General features: G+C 61.2%; 1 protein-coding gene and 1 long non-coding RNA gene across 2 annotated transcripts; one reads left to right on the top strand and one right to left on the bottom strand.

The window, feature by feature from the left end:
- Positions 1-1985: 1985 nt before the first annotated feature.
- On the bottom strand, positions 1986-6947 carry LOC136363620 (uncharacterized). Its single transcript, XR_010744021.1, has 3 exons — positions 6885-6947; positions 3174-3288; positions 1986-2032 (listed from the first exon to the last, which is right to left on the bottom strand). It is a non-coding gene; the product is annotated as an uncharacterized lncRNA (long non-coding RNA).
- A 4764-nt stretch (positions 6948-11711) lies between these two features.
- On the top strand, positions 11712-18638 carry RUFY4 (RUN and FYVE domain containing 4). Its single transcript, XM_066322988.1, is given in 13 exon segments — positions 11712-11766; positions 12523-12627; positions 13598-13659; positions 14381-14487; positions 14817-14942; positions 15218-15324; positions 15479-15622; positions 16082-17075; positions 17077-17103; positions 17180-17286; positions 17905-18051; positions 18162-18293; positions 18372-18638. Coding segments are annotated over 11 exon segments (2040 nt in total). The 5' UTR covers positions 11712-11766; positions 12523-12627; positions 13598-13613; the 3' UTR covers positions 18475-18638.
- The last annotated feature ends 183 nt before the right edge of the window (positions 18639-18821 follow it).

Below are 18821 nucleotides of genomic sequence, written 5' to 3'. Positions count from 1 at the left end.
TTATCCCCATCACACCCATGGTAGCACCTGGCACACCACACTGATTTCCAGCAGTACAACTCTTCACACCCCACCCATACCCCCATCTCTCCCCACTCCCCTATACCTGAGGTCCATTTGAGGTTTGTAAGTGGGGACTTTCCCCCAGCTGGGCCAGGATGCAGCTGGCTGGGAGCTGGCCATGCTAGGAGGCAGAACAAAGAGGTGGAGCAAGTCTCAGGGAGGTAAATACGGGGATCAAAGAGCAGACACTGCCAATAGCATGGCGGGGCAGACTCCAGGACCAGGAGACACCAGGACCTGGCAGCAAATCCAGGGAAGGAAGAGGAAGCATTGTGGGGTGCATCTGCCACCACTTTGGAGTTGAGTCCATCTTTGCTCTCCAAAGTATCCTGGAGGTGCAGGGGTTAAATATGAAGGACTTCAGGTATACAAGAGGCCATTTTTGCTCCATGCCAAGCCCCCTCCTCACATGCACTCTCCCCGGAGACCCTACAATAACAAGCCGGCGTGTGAGTCAGCTGGCCATTTGCCCGACCGGAGGAGCCCCTCCCTGGGCGCTGGCCCAAAGGAGCTTTGCGGAAGGCCCCTGGCCCTGGCCCCATGCACGCTCCCCCCCAGCAGCAAACCCCTCGGCTAGCTGGCCCCAGCGAGGGGGCTCCAGCTTCCAGCGAGCGTGGGAAGGGTGATGGAGGCTAATGAAATGCAGCCGGCTGCGAGAGTGAGCCATGGGCTGCTCCTGCGCAGTCTGTCCAGATGCTGGAGCCTGGTATGAACCCCTTCGTGCTGTACAACCCCCTATCAGACATCAGGGAATCCCCACCGGGTTCACACCCAGACACACACACTTCCTGACACTCCCTCCTGCCTGGAAACCACTGCCAGATGCTCCCTGCCACCGCCTGCCCCGGGGATACCACAGGCATCCCCTCACCGCACGCCCCTTCAGCTCTCCCCACAGCACCCCGGCAAGGCCAAAGTCTCTGGCCTCAGCCTTCCTGCCATCTTTGGCACAGGCTGCCCAGGGTGACACAGGGTCCTGGGCTGGCCCAGAGCTGACAGAAGATCCTGGAGCTGGCACAGCTTCATTAAGCCTCCCAGCCACCTTCGCCCATCCCATTCAAGGCCCAGAGTACCCCACGGCCCCCACTTCCCCCAAGAGCCCAGCTGAGTGCCAGGCTCAGTGCCAGGGCTGCTGCCAGCGCCTGCCCTGCCCTGCCACCCATCCCGTGGCACCCTGCAAAGCCCAACGTGTGCCCGGCCTCTGGCACGGCTTCCCTCCTTTCCTCTCCCTCCCTGCCCAGCTGGGCACAGGCAATGGGCACGGGAACGGGCATGTCCCAGCCTACGCTGTCTGCCTGGGGCATGCCAGCCTCTTCCCGCCCAGGATGCCAGCCCCGGAGATAGCTGGCATACACGCCTCCCCAGGGATTAAGAACATGAAGCCTCCCCTGCCCCGGCAGCGCAGTGATGGGCACCATGCCCACCTCCAGCTCCTCGGAGAACCTGGGTTGCTGTAGGGTCCCCCTCTGCCAGTGCAGCAGCTGGATAGACAGACACCACTGGGCATCCTCAGTTCTACTGTCTCCAGCCAGCAAGATCCGCCCCTGGCTGGGCATCAGCAGCAGTGCTCAGCCTGTGTGCATGCAGCTGGCAGCACTCGGCTGCGGCACATGGCACCCACGTGCAGCAGCACTCACCCTGGCAAAGGGCACCCTGCTCCAGGCACAGATAGATACTTGCTGGTGTGCTCTGAGAAGGGCTGCACCCCAAAACCCAGCCTTGTATGCAGACAGGCACATGCTGTCAGTGGCCAGGCAGGACAGCACTGTCAGCTTCACCCAGCAGTGACAATAGTGCCACCATGACAAGCCCAGAGCCAGCACCCCATTTAGGTGCCGATACAGTGCGGTCAGCTGGCATGGATCATGGCATCCTCTGAGTCCCCAGCACCCCTAGGCAGGGTTGGGAACACCTCAGGGCAGTGGCCTTACCTTCGATTGGCATTTGGTGTGGCAGGAGAGCTTGCAGCCTGTGGGGAGAGAGCAGAGAGAGGGTTATTTGAGGCAGGAGGGGGAGCAGTGCCAGGGGGCAGTGTGCAGGCACCCCATATTCAGGACAGGAAGGGAGAGCACCCAACACTGCAGGGCACAGAGCACCTTGGCACTGGGCACTGGCTGCCAGGACATGCACACACATGCTGGGACACCCACACATCCCACCAGTGCACACACAGTCTGGGTGGCACCAGCATGGCACAGCAGCAGGCACACAAAATGTGGCTCTGGGGCACACACGGTGCCAACATGCCTATATGCAAGTCCCAGTGCCCAGCGTGAATAGCATGAAGGGAGACCATGCACAGACGGGTCTCATGGGGCCTCTCATGGACACTGGCACGGCTGCGAGCACCACAGGGGTGCTACCATTGCCTGTGGTCCCTCCCTCCTTTCCTTGCACTGCTGTTGCACATTTTCACCACCCACGCCCTCATGGAGGGCACATGTTCATGGGCAGTGCAGGCGTGTTTGCCACTGCTGGGGACACGCACTTGTACAGGGCACCACTGTGCCACCTGGGTAATCCTGCAAAGACACGTCTCATCCCCAGGGGACACAAGGGCCCCCACGCAGCATGGCCCAGGCCACGGCCGCACCCCAGTCCTGCTCCCCTTGGGCCTATTTCCTGCAGCACAGGAAGCCTCATTGTTCCCGTTTCCTCTGTCCGCCCCTTGCACGGGGCTCAGCACACCACACACGTGCAAGGGCTCTCGGCCCTGCCTGTCACCCACTGGGTGCCACGGGCAGCACGGCTCAGGGGATGAGCACCCACATGTGTGCACAGACCCTCACCCATGTGCACATTCGTGGTGGCCACTGTACACTCACTGCACGTGCAGGAAGCTGACACACAGCCACGTACATGTGCGACACCTCAGTATCTCCACGGGCCACCCTTGCCTCCCAGCTACCTTCCCACCCACAAAGGCACTGCACATACTCTCTCACAGCCACAGTTCTCCCTCTAACACACAGACACACATGTGTGCCCAGATTGGCACAGGCACGTTCCCACATTCAAATCCTCGTGCATGCAGGCATACACACACACGCCGATGTCCTGACCTCGCTGGCATGTCCCTGTGCACGCGCATGCCCACGGCCCCAGCTCACCTCTGCAGGTGCTGCCCTGGCGCGTGATGGCCTGCCGGCAGATCCCGCATGCCTTCACCTTCTTGAAGCTCGTCATCTTGAAGGTGTGTGCTGGAGGAGCCTCCAGGTCCTGGGGCTGAAGGGAACATGGGGCTTTGTCAGCGAGAACAAGGTGGCACCAAGACCCAGACACTCAACTCTGACCTGCCTGTTTCCCCTGGGGGACATGGGTTCATCTTCCACCCATGTCCCCCACACCCCTTCACCTGCTGCTGTGTCCTCTGCAGCTGCGGTACAGAGTATGGACTACAGGATATGGAGTCCAGGGCAGGGGATGGGGGTATGGGGTGGGAGATAGGGGGTACAGGAGAAGGCGGGGGGCGGGGGAAAACTGCCTCCACCCCTTTAAATAGTCTCTGCCGCCCCCTAGTGGGGTGTGCCTATGTGTAGTGTGTGTGTGTGTGTGTGCACCCATGCACACACGTGTGTGTTCACATACATTTCTGCATGTGCACGTATACGTGTGTGCACTTGTGTGTGCACACAGAAGTGTGTATGAACATGCCGTGTGTGTACATGCACAGATTGTGTGCACAGATGTGTAACCACACGTGTGTGTCCATGCTGTTTGCATGTGTGTGCAGTGCGTGGGTGCATACACACAGGTGTGCACAGGTGTGTGCAGATATGTGTGCGTGCACAGATGTTGGCACACTCATGCCTCCCTGCATGTCAGTACATCTCCATGTGTCCCTGTGAACACATGCCCGTGCACAAGCGTCTCTGTGAGCATGTGTGTGGGCACAACTGTGCATGTCTGCACACACAGGCTGTGAAGATGCTTGAATGCACATGTGTGTGCAAACTCATATGAGCACATGTGAATGCACATAGATAAACGTAGAGATAATGCATGCATGTATTTTCATATGTGTGTGTGTAAGTACTCAAATATGTGCACAAAAACCTACGTGCACACCCGGGTACATGTGGGTGCTGTGAGTACAGTGCCCATGCTGGAAGTGTCTCACTGTAATGCTCTGTTTTGGGATACATGCCAGGCAGTGTGTGCTGAGGTGTCTCTTGAAGGGGTGCAGAGGGGGAACAAAGCCCCCTGAGCATGAGCAGCTGTGCCCACCCTGTCTGGCACAACCCACAGAGAGGGGAAGCTGATGCCACGAGTGCGACTGAGTGCAGGATGGATCCAACCTGTGCAAACATGTGTGTTCACATGCAGGTTGAGGACAGGGAGGGGTCTTGGCACAGCTGCAGGCAGCCAGTGTTCCTCCTGAACCCCAGCTGACGGGGGGGGGGTTGGTGGGGAACAACCCTTGGCAGCACGCCAGCCCTGCCCACCCACCCACTGCCAGATGAAGACGTGAGCCCCTGTAAATCCGCCTTTTCATGCCAAGACTAATGAGATTAAGCAAAGGCCCGGTGGCCCCCCCTTGTCTTGGTGCCTCGCTCTCCTCCAGCCCACTGCACCAAAGCCAAAAGGGATGGTGCCAAAACGTCAGAGGGCCGGGTACCTCCACACAAAATTCTCTGCCTCAGTTTCCCCAGTGCAAACACAGACAGGAGATGGGCCATACACATGCACTGCACACTCATGTGTGTACAAACATCCCCGGGGCTGTGAGGGTGCTGTGCATGCAACATGCAGTGCGTGTGTCATGGCACTGCGTGCACATGCACGGCTGCAGGTCCTCACCAGCCACAGCAGCAGCAGTGGCATGGGCACACTGTTCTCATACGCAGGTCCATGTGCCAGCGTGCGCACACACAGGTTTGTCCATGTGTGTACAAGTCCCTCTTCCCTGGGCACCTGCTCCCACAGGGCCACTCACAGGTGGTCCCTTGGCAGCCCCAAGAGCTGGTGCCACTCTACCGGGTGGGTGTGTACACAGACACGCACACACACGTGCTCAGACGTGGTGTCACCCACCCAGCAGCCGTGGGAAAAGCTCCCCCAGGACAGGGGCTCCCACGCTGCAGTTGCTGGGTGACAGCGAGACCTAATGATGCCATGAGCTCCTTTGCATATGCAAAGCAGCATCATTGCTGCAGGGTGCCCCGGGAAGAGGCCTTGCCCGCCGCTCCCAGGGACCCACTGGGATGCCCAGGGATGCCGACACATCTCCCATGCACGTACCCCCTGCTCTGCCCTGGCCTCCATGGCTTCATTAACAACAATTATCCTCACTAGGGAAAAAGCTGGCCCTCTGATTCCCACCCCCTCAGAGCCCCTTCTGCTTGACTCATTGCCAACACCATCAGAGGGGAACCAACCCAGCACCCAGCTTTATTCCCCCCCTCAGTGCCCTGCTGCTGGAGGGGCACTCTGCCCACCCAGTGCCACTCTGCCAGCCAGGGAACCAGCCTATCCCACAAAACAATCCAGTCCCAGCTCCATACTGGCAGCATCCCAGTCAGCCTCCCTGCCCCCAAGGCTGGAAACTGTTGGGGGAACGCAGGGGCATGGGCTGGAGGGCTTCTTGGGCACGTCACATGGATACCCACACATGGGTACCCACCTCCACGGACCAGCACCCACACAGTGCAGGAGCAGGGGTGCAAAAGCATTCCTAGCCGTGGGCCTCCCAACACACAGACCAAAGGAGGCTGGAAAGGGACTCGGGTGTCCTGGTCTGGAAGAGGCACCAGACAGAGATGCCAAATTAATCAAGAGCTGGGAGACCTGGGTTCATTGCCCAGCACTGCAGAGAGTGCAGTGGTGGGGGGGAGGAACCTGTGACACCCGGTTCCCCTGAGGCTGCAAAGCCAGAGTCAGTGGAGGGCACTAGGACAACCTGGATGCAGTCTCGTAAGCTCAGATCCACCCACAGTTTTGCAACCCGCGGGCCCCGGGACCAAACTAATTGGATCCCCCCCAGTTTTCCGAGTTTCCCTTCAGTGCAGTAGCAGAGCTTCTGCCCCAGGGAATGGTGGACCCCCCGGGCGGTGACGCAGGCTGGGGTGTGGGGGGGGATCAGCCTCCCCCACAACCCTTCCACAGATCCTCCTACAGCCCAGTGTCCCTGTCTGCATCCCAGCCCGGTCCCCTCTTCGTGTACCCCCCAGCCTGTTGCCCACCGCCACTTCTCAATCGGGCTGGGTCCCGTTCCACTCCCCACAGTCCCCGGGGCGCCTCCCGGCCCCGCTCGCGGTCCGGTCCCCCCAGTCCCACCCCGATGTCCGTCCGTCCCTGGCGGTCTCCGCTCTGTCCCGGTTCCCCCAGAGCCGGTCCTGGTACCGGTCCAGCCCCGTCAGTTCCCCCTGCTCCCGCTTACCCCGTCCCGGTGCAAACGCCCCCGCTCCGTCCCGCTCCCCTCGCATCCAGTCCCATCCACCGCCCGCTCCCCAGATCAGCCCCGCTCCGTCACCCCCGGCGCCGGGAGCCCGCGGCGCTGCTGTCCTGCTCCCCCCGGCGCGGGCCGTACCCGGAGCAGGCAGGAGAGGCACAGCCCGGTCATGCTGCCCGCGGCGCGGCCCCGGCCGGCCGAGCCCCCGGCCCCTCGCTCCGCCCGCCCGCCCCACCCCGGCCTCTCGCCGCCCCTCCGGCCGGGGGGAGAAGGGGAGCGGCAAACCCCCCCGATCCCGTAGCGCCCCAATCGAGTTGGCCCACAGGAGTCTGGGACACCCCCCAACCCCCAACGCCAGCAGAGGGGCTGCGGGACTGTGGGGGCCCGGAGTGGGGCTGTGCGTGTCCCAGGCCCCCTCTTCCCCACTCACACACATTTGGGATCCATTTCCTCCGCTGACCGGGGCAGACCCGCCACCCACGTCACCCTCATCCCTCCTCCGGCCTCCAGCGGGTCCTGCGGCGGGATGCACTCCCCCCATCCCCAGCCGAGTCCCCTGGGTGGTCCCGGGATGGGAGACGGGGAGGGATCAGCGGACATCCATGCGCGGAGCTGGGGGGCCTCAGCGAGGGGGGACAACCTCCAGGCGGGACGGAGAGCGGCTTGGCAGCCTGCGGCCTTGACGGGGATGGATTTGGCAGGGAGTGCTCCAGCCCCTCCTGGGGGGCTTGGCCGTGCGGCACACGTTTCCCCCTCTCTCCGCCACTGCTGACTCCGGCTCCAACCTGGAAACTTGTGCTCAGCTGGCCGTGACCATGAGGGTGTGAGTCAGGGTGCGGGACGTGCCAGGGGGAAGGACACACCGACAGAGCCACGGCTGGCATGGAAACCTGGGCATGGAGTGGAAACGTGGGCACTGTAATGCCCCCCTCCCCATGCCTCAGTTTCCCATCTAGACTCTGCATAAAACCGCCAGCCCAGAAAGGAAGGGGGGAAGCTGCCCTTCCCAGTGACTGGGGTTGCATCTTACTCCTCCCAAAGTGCAGCATCCTCTCCCCAAAATATCCCTGTCCCATTGCCCTCCACCTCATCACTATGCTGTGCTCACCCAGCCCAGGGTGGTGGTACCCCTGTGGGGATGTGCCAGCTGGAACAGGGGACAACACTTCCCATCTCTCTATGCCAACCACATCCAGGGGCAGAGGGAGGCTGGGGTATCGGGCTCACAGCACCAAACAAGCAAACAGCCATCCCTGCCCACCCCTCTCACAGACCCCTCCCCATCATTACAGCCCTCATTAATCAACCTCGTTACTGCCCATAAATGAAAGCCCCAGTGGAGAGAAGTGTCCACACCCCCCCCATAAATCACCTCCTCCCATTCACTGCCGTGACAATCCCAGGCTCCTCAGAAGGGCAGGGACAAGGGTCATGCGACAGGGACAGGGTGGCCGCAGGGACACAGCCCATCACCATCATTTAAGGCTCGTTTGCTCAGCAGGTGGACACATACGGAGTCACTTAGCACAGGGAACCCCCCCACCACATACACACACCCCGGTTCTACTGGCCTAGGCATGTACTCCGGGTGTAGGGCCAGCCTTGGCATGATTCCTTTGGGTCCTGGGGTCACCACATCCCTAAGCCCTCCACAGCCACTTCCACCAGAGCTGTCTGCACACTGCTCTTGGGTGCACAGGGCACACACACACGTCATACATGTCCCCCCCGTGTAAATGCCAGGGCATATTCAGGAACACCACACACACAGCCCATGTCACTCATGGTGGGTGGGCCCCACATGCATGGGTGCCTGTCAGCACAGAAAGGACTAAGACACCTACCTCTCTGTAACAGCTCACACTAACATAAAGCCCTGCTGCTACTGCCCCCAGCACACATGCATGTGTTAGGGGACACACACCCCATGGCAGCTCTACAGAGACCTCCTGTGCACCCACACCGGTGTGAGCCGCAGTCCACTCTCACCTTATTAGCCCCATCTCCATGCCCACGAGTTACAGCCCCCCACGAGTCCATGTTCTCACACCCACATCAGAAACACACGGACAAAGTGGTGGACATGAGACTGCACAACCACCAACCCACATCTCACCAGTGCCACCCATCCACCCACAGCCCTGACCACCCCACAGTACTCCCATCAATTCATGATCCTGCGTCCCCGGTGCACTCTCCAAGCAGTCAGAGCCCTCTCCTTACTCCAGGCTGTGTCCCTGTCCTGGCATATACTGGACTGTCACCAGCCTGCAGTGACTCCCTCAGGCTCTGCCCAGCAGTGGCTTTGGCACCTGCTTTTCTGGCACGGTGCAGCTGAAATGTCCCATGCCATCCTGCCAGGCACGGGGCAGCTTCCCAAAGACTGAGGAACGAAGTGAGGGTGGTGCAGTTGGAGTCCAGCACCGTCCAACAGCTTCCCCCCCTCTCTGCCTCAGTTCCCGCAGCCTGGGTGGCAGAGCAGACTATGTCCCCACACCAGGTGCTGCATGGGCACGGGGATCCCCTGTGGGGCAGTCCTTTGGCACATGGATCCCACGCACACCAGATGCTGATGGGCACAGAGGTGCCCTATACAGAGTCACCCCACAGGGGTCTCTCGTGTTAGGGACAGGGAGCCTACACTGACTGAGTACTTCATGGGCATGGTGCTTCCCAGTGCCAGGTGTTTACAGGTACAGGGGTCCCCACACTGACCACTTTATGGACACAGGGGTTTCTCGTGAAGGGTGTTTTATGGGCACTGGGGTCCCCTCCTGCAGGGCACAGTGTTCCCATTGTGGGTTCTGTAAGGACAGGGACACCCTCTGCCTCTACGGTCTCTCTGTAAGGACACAGGGATCCCAGCAGATCCCTTACAACGAAAGGCTGTACGGCAGATCCTCTCCAGTCAGGCACTGCAGGGGTCCTCAGGTGTGGGAAGAGAGATTCAGAGAGACGCTCTGGGGGGAGGAAAAAGGAGGGACAAAGGACATGCCCTGCACCCTGGCATGCATATGCAGGGTTTAACCCCCAGCTGCCCGGAGCAGGCAGGGCCAGCGGCAGCCCATACCCCCACTCCCCGCACCCCAGAGCCCCCCAGCTCCGTGTCCCCCGCAGCCCCTAACCCTAACGCCATGCCCGGCGATGCCCGCTTACCTCCCGGCGGCGGCGGGCGCGGAGGGGCAGGAAACAGGACACCAAGGACTTCCCCCAGCCAATCAAGGTGGCAAAGCACCAGCTCAGCCGGGTCATGGTGCCCCTGCCCGGGGCTCACCCGGCGCGGGGAGGGTGCAGGGGCCGACCCCTGCCCAGGGCACGCTCGGACGAGCGGCCGAACCCAGCCGTGTCCCTCCCCCGGCGCCGGCCGCAACAAGCTCCGGTGCCCAGGCAGTGCCCCCGAAGTGCCCAGCCCTGGGCACGGGGCCGTGCGACAATGATGTGCTGGGGGGCTGCAGTCCCACCGGGCCCTGTCCCCCCCCGCCAGTCCCCCAGCGTCGCCTGCGCGCTGGCAGCCAGGCAGGGAGCACCGTGCCCGCCCCTGTCCTGCAGTGCTTGGGTGGGAGCCAGCTCCGACACGCTCCCCCTCCTCCCCCTCCTCCCCCTCCTCCTTCTCCTCCTCCTCCTTCTTCTCCTCCTTCCGCACACGGGGCTCGGGGCTTGGCACCTCCGGGGGTCATCCGCCTGCCCTCCGGGCACGGCATCCCCTGGGGTGAGTGCCAGACCTTAGCAGGGTCCCCGGCTCCAGCGCCGTTAGTTTTGGGGGTGCAGGAGGTCGCACGCCGTGGGTTCGATCGTAGCTCAGTCCGCGACCCTCGCCCCAACCCTGCCTCAGTTTCCTTACAGTGCCCGCTGCTCACCCCTAGCCTACACTCGGGCGGCGGGGGGGTGGTGGTGTCTTCTCTCCCCTTCTGCCAATCGTTCTTGTATCCCACCAAGCCTCTCCTCAGGAGCCTGAGGACACAGTCAGGAAGTCCCCACACAGTCCCCTTCCCCAGTGGGGTCCCTTCCCCAGAGGCTGCCTGACCGATGCACTGTGCTGTGGGCACAGAATTACACGGGGAGCCTCTCACTGCAGGACAGCTCAAAACCCCCCGGGCACCACCACCTCGCCATGGGACTTGCACAGGGCAGGGGAACAGAGTAACAGGATGCGATCCCCGGGGCACCACACACCCATCGAGGCAGTGCCAAGAGGAGCAGGCAGCAGCACCTCTGGATGCTGCCATGATGCCGGGCTGATGGCGGGCAAGGACCCATCCCCACGGGGCAGCTGCTGATGCCAAGCGTGGGCAGCGGCCATGCCAGGCATGGGCACTAATTGCATTCGCTTTGGGAAGCTTCCTAACAGGCAGCAGCATCAGGGTGGGGTGCAGGAAGTTTGGGTGGTCGCCCACCCTTCATGGCTGTCCCCCACAGCTCCGTCTGGCACCCTGGGAGTGGCAGAGGGCTGGCGGGCAGAGGGGGCCAGTGAGCCTCAGGGAGGTGACATCACCGCTGGCTCCATCGTCCCCCATTTAATTAGCAGATGGCCCCCGGCCCCCCCCCCCCCCACCGGCAGGCAGCGCCAGGCCTGTGCGGGGCCATTAGCTTTATTGGCTGTGCTGAACCAGGGCCAGGCCTCGTTAATTGAATTGCACCCACGCCAAAGATGGGTGAGAGTCTTCTCTGCCCCCCCAGCCCCCGGCACCCCCGCCCTGGCTCTTGGCTGGGGCAGGGAGAGGGGACCCTGCTGCCAGGCTGCCACAGTGGCACGGCGGGCGGGGGCAAGTCCCCCCTGCAGGTGTTGGGGTCTTGCCCTTGCAGTGTCTGGCACGGGGCACATGGGTGGGTGCAATGAAGGGCACACACAGTGCCCTCTCAGCCTCGCACCCATACCTGCCACACATGTACAGCCTGCACCCACACACACAGCCACATAGCTGTGCTCACACAGCCTGCACACACGTGCAGTCACAGACACGCCTGCACACACACACACGACCCCAGCACAGTGAGCTGATGCTCCACTGCCACGCAGAACCCTACCCACACCCCTATCCAATATGGGCTGCTGTGCCCCGTGCCCATAGTGCCACACACTACAGGGTGGCACGGGGCAATGGGGTGCTGAGGAAGTTGGGATCACCCCATGTACTGCCACTGGCTCCCCTATGCTTCCCAGCTGTACCTACAAGCCAACACCCACCCGGGAGCCAGAGGGGTGCTGGGAGGCCCAGGCTCCCACTCAGCATTACTTCCTACTTTCACTTTGGTGCCGAGCGAGGCCTGGCCGGAGGGACACGGATGTCCCCCAAGACATCCAGGTGGCACAGGTAGGGGCAGCGTGCACTATGAGGGGCACAGCAGAGGACAGGACATGGGAATCACTGTGGCCATCCAGCAAGATGATGGTGGGGAGCAGGACAGCAGTGGGTCCCCCTTCCTGGACTGGTGGAATGGGCTGGCATCATCTCTGACATCCCCCACACAGGGGTTTTTGGTCCCCAGTCCAGAAGGAGCTCACAGGATAGGGCTGACACAGTACAGGGGTCTAAGCACAGTGAGTGAGGCGCACTGCTAGGTTGGGGGCTCCCTAACAAGAGGGAACTTTGTCCAGAATGCTCTGGAAAGAGCTTCCACACTTCAGGTGGCTTCGGGTACAGCCCCCATGTGGAGGCCAGATGACTGGGGAGGATTGTGGTCCTTGCTAAGGGGGGCTGCAGCTCCTGTGCCCAGGAGCTGTTGTGCATGGGAGTGGCCTCTGTGCCAGGGTCTGCGCTGGCTGCTTCTAGCAGAATATGGGTCCTGGACACCCTCCAGAAAAACTGCGGGCAGGTTCTTCAAAACATTTCAAATTTCCATTTGTATTGGAGAGCACCACGGGCCCCCATGCCTGACACTGTCCTTCCTCTGACCCTGCAAAAGTTGCATAGGGGGACCAGCCTTGCTGACCCTTTCCCCAGAACTGGCAGCCCCCCAAACCAGGAGCCAGGTGCTGAGGGCCAGGCTGCAGTGCCTGATGTGATGTGGGCTGGGCAGGCTGTGGCTTCTGAAGCCCCACCAACCTCCCACACTTCCTCCTGCCCAAGGTACAAAAGGAGAAGCAGACAGGCACAGCGTGGGCACAAGGACATGCCAGCACACCCACAGCACTTGGGAACCGCCTCGGGGCACCCCACAGCTCCTGGACACAGGTAAGGAGCTTCTATTCCCAGGGGAAACTGAGGTACAAGTGGGGTGGGCAGACACAAAGATAGCTCATCCAAGGTCTCTCAAGGGCACAGGAATGGGAACGCAGGCAGCCCAAGACCTGTGTCCTGCTCTCTCACTCTGCCGTGGTAGAGAACACAGGGCACTCACAATTTTTGGCACATTTGGGCACACTGGTGCACCCACTCCTGTGAGTGCACATGCACCCTGCTGGGCATGCCCCCCCCCCCAGACACACACACATGTGGTGCCCCACACCAGCCAGACACCACCCGCAGTGACAAGTCACAGACCTGCCACCTCCATGGGCTATTTCCCTCACCCTGTTCCCTAGCTGCCACCCACCCCAAAATCAATCCTCTGCACTGTGCCATCTGGCCCCCCACCTCATGCCCACAGCTTGCCCAAACCCTGTGTCAGCCATGCAGGAAACATGCTGTGCCAGAGGGTTCTGCCTAGGGAGCTGAGCTATGGGGGCTGTATGTCAGGGGTGGTGTGCCCCCCTGCTCAACCACCCACGACCCCCCACAATGTCCACGATGTGACTGAGGGAAGCGAGAGCAGAAGCAAAAGCATCACTTCCCCTGTGCCAAACCCACATCCTGAATCCTGGCAGACAGGGATAAAGACAGGGACACGCTAGGGACATGGTGGGCTCAGCCCCAGGAACTCCCCAAGGAATGGGAGCAGAGGCTGAGGACATACCAGGGCAGGGTATACAGGCAACAAAGAGGGTGCAGGATGGGACACCTTTGTCCACCCCATCTGCTCTGAGCTATGTAGTGGGGGAACATGGGCAGGGTAAGGGGTGCCTAAACCTACCCCCTCTCACCATAACAGGAGGCAGCTCTGGGATAGAGCTGGGGAGGCAGACCCTCTCTCTGGGACAGAGAGTTTGGGGATGCCAGGGGAGTGCCAGCCTAGAACCTCTCATCACTGCCCCTGCCTCTGCAGATCCCTGTGAACAGCCATGGCAGGGGAAGGGGAGCTCAACCGTGTCATCAAGGACCTGCAGAGTAAGTGTGCCAACCAGTCCCCTGCCAGCATATTCCCTGCAGTGTACATCTCACCCTGCCCATGCCAGATCCCTTCTTGCACCCAAGTCATGGGCAGTGGGGGTAATCACTGCCAGGGCTGCTCCAGAGAATCCCTGTGCCAACCCTGCCACTGCTGCCCGTTCCCATGTTCACTGCCAGCCCCTGGGAAGTGCCCAGGAGGTGGCCATGCTCCTTGCTCCCCCTGCTCCCCTCCTTCATCCCAGGGCAAGCTCCTTTTTCTCTTTGAAGGAAAGGAGGCTCCGTGGGGGATCTTATCACTCTCTACAACTATCTGAAATGAGGTTGTAGCCAGGAGGGAGTCAGTCTCTTCTCCCCAGTTACAAGGGTTAGGACAAGAAGAAGTTGTGCCAGGAGAGCTTTACATTGGATGTTAGGAAAAATTTCTTCATGGAAACGTTTATCAAGCATTGGAACAAGCTACCCAGGGAAGTAGTGGAGTCACTACCCATGGGGGTATTTAAAAGACGTGTAGATATGGCGTGGTTTACTGGTGGATTTGGAAGTGCTGCCGGCTCTGCCAGGGGTTAATGACTGAATTTAATCTTGGAGGTCTTTTCCAATTTAGATTCTATGATTTTATCCACCATCAGAAATCACCGAGACCAGGAGTTGAGAGGCAGTGGGGAGAGGGGTAGGATGGGAGAGGGTGCCATGCCAGCCCAGCCCTGCCGTCCCGCAGAGACCGTGGCTGAGCTGAAATGCAGCTACCAGGAGCAGAACCTGCCGGTGACAGACGGGAGTCGGGAGCTGCACAGCCTCTGTGCCCAGCTAGAGTTCCTCCTCCAGGTACTGCCGCTCCTCCATCTCTGCTGCTCCCTGCCTCATTTCCCCTTAGGCACAGCTGAGAGCAGAAGGGCCCCTGTGTTAACCATTCAGGGGATGGAATAACCCCACCCAGCCTTGTCTGGCCCTGGGCATCCCCAGCCATCTGGACCAGGCTCTCCCTTGTCCACGTGTAATTACATATGGTACAAAAGGAAAATTGAGGTATGGAGAGAGGGACACCTGGACCAATCCTGCTGGGGGAGCTGGCTGGGTTCCAGCCCCACAGGGGCAGGCTGGGGAGAACAGGGGACACTCCTAAAAAAGAAAGTCCAAGCCTGTACCTCTGCCAGTTTGACCTCAAGGAGAAGAGGAGCTTCTTTGGGCAGCGCAAGGACTATTGGGACTTCTTGTGCCAGGGCCTAGCACGGTGCCGGCAGGAGCATGAAGGCATTCACTTCGTCACCTCCCTGGACAAGGTGGGCATGGGCTGCTGGGATACCCAGGGACTTGTGCACACACATGGGCTTTTGCTTGCTTGTGAGTCCACATGCACCTGTGCACAGGCACACACTCACCTGGGCAGCAAGCATTTGCTCACTGGGGCTATAAACAGTTTTGTCCCCTCTGGGATCCCCGCTGCGCCCCAGCCCTAGCCCTGGGGACCCTTTTCCCCCTGCATGGGCTGGAAGGAAGGGGCAGGGGAGCAGGCAGACTGGGGTGACAGGGATTGAAAGCCCCCTCTCCCCTGCAGCTAAAGACCCCTGTGGGCAGGGGCCGAGCCTTTCTGCGGTACTGCCTGGTGCACCGGCAGCTGGCAGAGTCCCTGCAGCTCTGCCTCCTCGACCCTGAGAGCCTCTGGTGAGAGCAGGGACACAGTGGGGGGATGCTTGTGGTGGTGGGGGACATGGCCAGGGTGGGCAGTGCCCTGCAGCATCCAGTCAGCAGAGGTGCTGCAGGCATGTGTACCTGTCCAGGGCATAGAGGGATGCATGAGCCTGTTTTGTGGTTGCAGTGAGTGGTACTATGCCCGTAGCCCCTTCCTGAGCCCCAAACGGCGAGCAGAGATCCTGGGCAGCCTCTACGAGCTGGACTGTGTCACCTTCCACCTGGCCCTGCACAGGGGTGACCTGGACATCGCCTGGCCCATGTTCTCTGAGTGAGCCCGGGGACACTGGGGGCACCAGGGGCATTGGCAGCACTGGGGGTGTCAAGGGCATCAGAGGCACCTGGGGCTTGGCATCGCAGAGAAGCACATGTGCATTGCCCCCCTGCCCTAGACCCCACACAGCACTCCACATGTGCCAGCTCTCCATATGTGGCCCCAGGAGGGCACAGTCTCTGGCACCAGCATGCACACCCTGCCTGTGCCTGCAAACATAACACATGCATATGTACACACACACAGAGCCATCCTCTGCCAAGTATATCCCTGCTGCAACACTGTGACACTGTGACATTTGACGCACAGGGACACATGTATGTGCTTGCACACCCTGTCCTGATGCCCCCTAAATTTCTAACAACTGGCTGTGCCCAGGGAGCCTAAATGGAGGGTGGTGATGCCCTGTTCACCTTGGGGGTGACCCAGTAGTCCTGAGCCCTGTGTCCCCTCTAGGCCACTGGTACGGCCCAGCCCGGTGATCAGGAGCAGCCCAGCAAAGACAGTGCTACAGACAGACAGACAGACTGTGGTGCATGGATCATCTGATGGCATTGGCCATCCCACTGTGGCACTCCATGGGCCACCAGCCCATCCGTACCCACCCCCTTTGGCTGCCCTGCAGGCAGGGAGTGTGGAAATGGAAGAGGGAGATGTAGAGGATGAGGAGGTGGAGAAGGATGACAGTGAGGATACAAAGGAGGTGAAGGTGGAGAATGTGGAAGTGAACGTGGAGAAGGATGTGGAGGAGGATTTGGAGGAGAAGGATGAAGATTTGGAGGAGGTGAAGGATGTGGATGTAGAGGAACTGGAGGATGCACATGGAGTTGGCAAAGCATTCCAGACTGATGGTGCTGGAGAGCCTGGCACGTCCCCACTGTCCACTGGCGCAAGGTGCATGCTGGAGTCTCTGTCACTGGTGCCCAGGCAGCCAGGTGGGACAGAGGAGTCCCTGCAGGCACTGGTGTCCCAGCTGAGGGCTGAGCTGGGTCAGCGTGAGGCAGCAGGACAGGCGCTGGCGGCGCGGCTGGCGCGGGCGGAGCTGCAGCACCAGCGGCAGGAGGAGGGCAGTGCTCGGCGGGCCCAGCTGTGGGCACGCGAGGCTGAGGCACTGCGGGAAACCAACACCTTCCTGGAGCGGGCACTGGAGGCAGCGGTGGCAGCGGGGGACCCGGGGGCACTGGCACGGGCACAGGAGGAAGCACGGGGCTGGCAAGAGGTGGCAGAGGAGCGGGGTACCCAGCTGGCCAGGGTGCTGGCAGAGGCGGCGGCGCTGACCTCGCGCCTGCAGGAATGCCAGGAAGCGCTGGTAGCGGCAGGAGGGACGGACACGACAAGGGATGCTGGTACCTCAAATGAGGTGGCTGCCGTGGAGGAGGTGCTGCGGCAGGCACTGGAGCTCGCCCGTGGTCCCCAGGAGCCCCCACCGGACCCCCAGGCAAAGGGGGGAACCCAGCACGGTGACTAGCATGGCCATGGTATGGGCAAGTTCAAGGGGATCGCGTGGCGGGGTTGGGGGTTGGGGTCCAGAATTGAGCCCCCGCTCTCCCCCAGCGCTTGGCCAGCTTGGCTGCCGCAGCACAGGAGGAGACCTGGCAGAGCCGGCAGCAGCTCCAGGCCCAGCGACAAGAGATGGCACGGCTGCAGGAGGAGCTCAGCAGGTTGGACAGGGACCCCTCCTTCCACGACCCATCACCCCGCAGTGGGTCTTCCTATCTCCACCTGCCACATGGTTTCCCCTGGGGCCCCCAATGATGTCCTGCTTGGACACAGCCCAACAGCAGCTGGGGATTGGCAGGAGAAGGGAGAGAAGGATTTGAGGGGGGAGGACTGGAGGGAGGGGTCAATTTAGGACTGATAGGTAGGTGGAGGGGTAGGTGGGCAGAGAGTTGGAGTGGTTTGGCGTTAGTAGATAGAGGGAGGGAAGGAGGGATCAATTTAGGATGAATGCATGGAGATGGGACGGTGGATGGAGAGACACAGGGTTGAATTTGGGGTGAGTAGATGGGTGGGTGGGCAGAAAAGCATGGGGTACGGATGTGGAAAAGGATGGATGAACAGTGAGGAAACGGATGGGTGGCAGATGGCAAAGTGGCTGTGAGGATGGGGAGAGAGCTTGAGGATGGATGGGCAACAGCAGAGAAAAGAAGGGAGAGAGGGAAGGAGGGAGAGAGGGAGGGAGGGAGGAAGCAGCGGCGGGAGGTTTATCTGCATGCATGGAGGGATGGAGAGACGACCAGCTGAGACAGGGGGACCGTGTCTCCACTGCCCCGCGGCAGGGCCCGGCAGGACGGTGAGCGCTGGGCATCGGCGCTGCAGCGGGCGCAGCGGGAGGCCCTGGAGCGGGAGGCCACGCGCGGCGCCGAGCAGGCACGGCAGCAGGAGCTCATCCGCGACATGAAGGAGCGGCTGCTGGAGCTGCTGCGGTGAGAGCCCCAGGGGCTCCAACTCAAGGGCAAGGGGACCCTAACCCCTTTGCCCAGAGGAGGGCACCAGAGCCCAGGAAAATCCAGGGTTGACCTCTCCCCTCCCGCAGGGAGAAGGATGCCCTCTGGCAGAAGACAGAGGGCATTGACACCCCGATGCCCAGTCCGGTGCCCCGCGACCCAGGGTTGTGTGCCCGCTGCCACAAGGATTTCCGCCTCCTCTCCCGGCGGTACAACTGCAGGTGGGCTATGGGGGGAATGGGGGTGGCACTGGCACAGTGCAGGGATGGCTCAGCTCTCACCTCCTGCTCTCTCAGCAGGCTGTGCCAGGGCAAGGTGTGCCACACGTGCTCCGTGGACATGGGCAAGCACGGCCGCTGCTGCCTGATTTGCTACCAGCAAAAGCACCCACAGGCAACATAAGCCGGGACAGCAGCCCTGGCACCGTGCCTGGGACACCTCCTTCCTGTCTGCCTCCTCCTGGACTTACTGGGTACCCAAGGTGTCTGAGGCCTGCATGCAGGTCCTGCTTCCCAACATTTTGGGTTTGATATGCATATTTCCTGCGGCTGGCCCACAAAGAGGAAAACTACTCATTTCTGCTACACCTGTGGCTTCCGTGTCATCTATCAGTCACTGCCAGACTGACGCTCGGGTTGGGTGCAAGGTGGGGAATGCTGACACGGGTATGTTTAAGTCCTCCTGGGGGGCAACAATCCCCAAAAAGGGTGTCCCAGCTGCAGCCAGGGTGAGCCACTGCCTGCACCATC

Source organism: Sylvia atricapilla, chromosome 7 (assembly GCF_009819655.1).
Source record: "Sylvia atricapilla isolate bSylAtr1 chromosome 7, bSylAtr1.pri, whole genome shotgun sequence".
NCBI classification, from domain to species: domain Eukaryota; kingdom Metazoa; phylum Chordata; class Aves; order Passeriformes; family Sylviidae; genus Sylvia; species Sylvia atricapilla.
The sequence above is the reverse complement of the archived record's forward strand: the minus strand, read 5'-3'. Positions and strand labels throughout refer to the sequence as shown.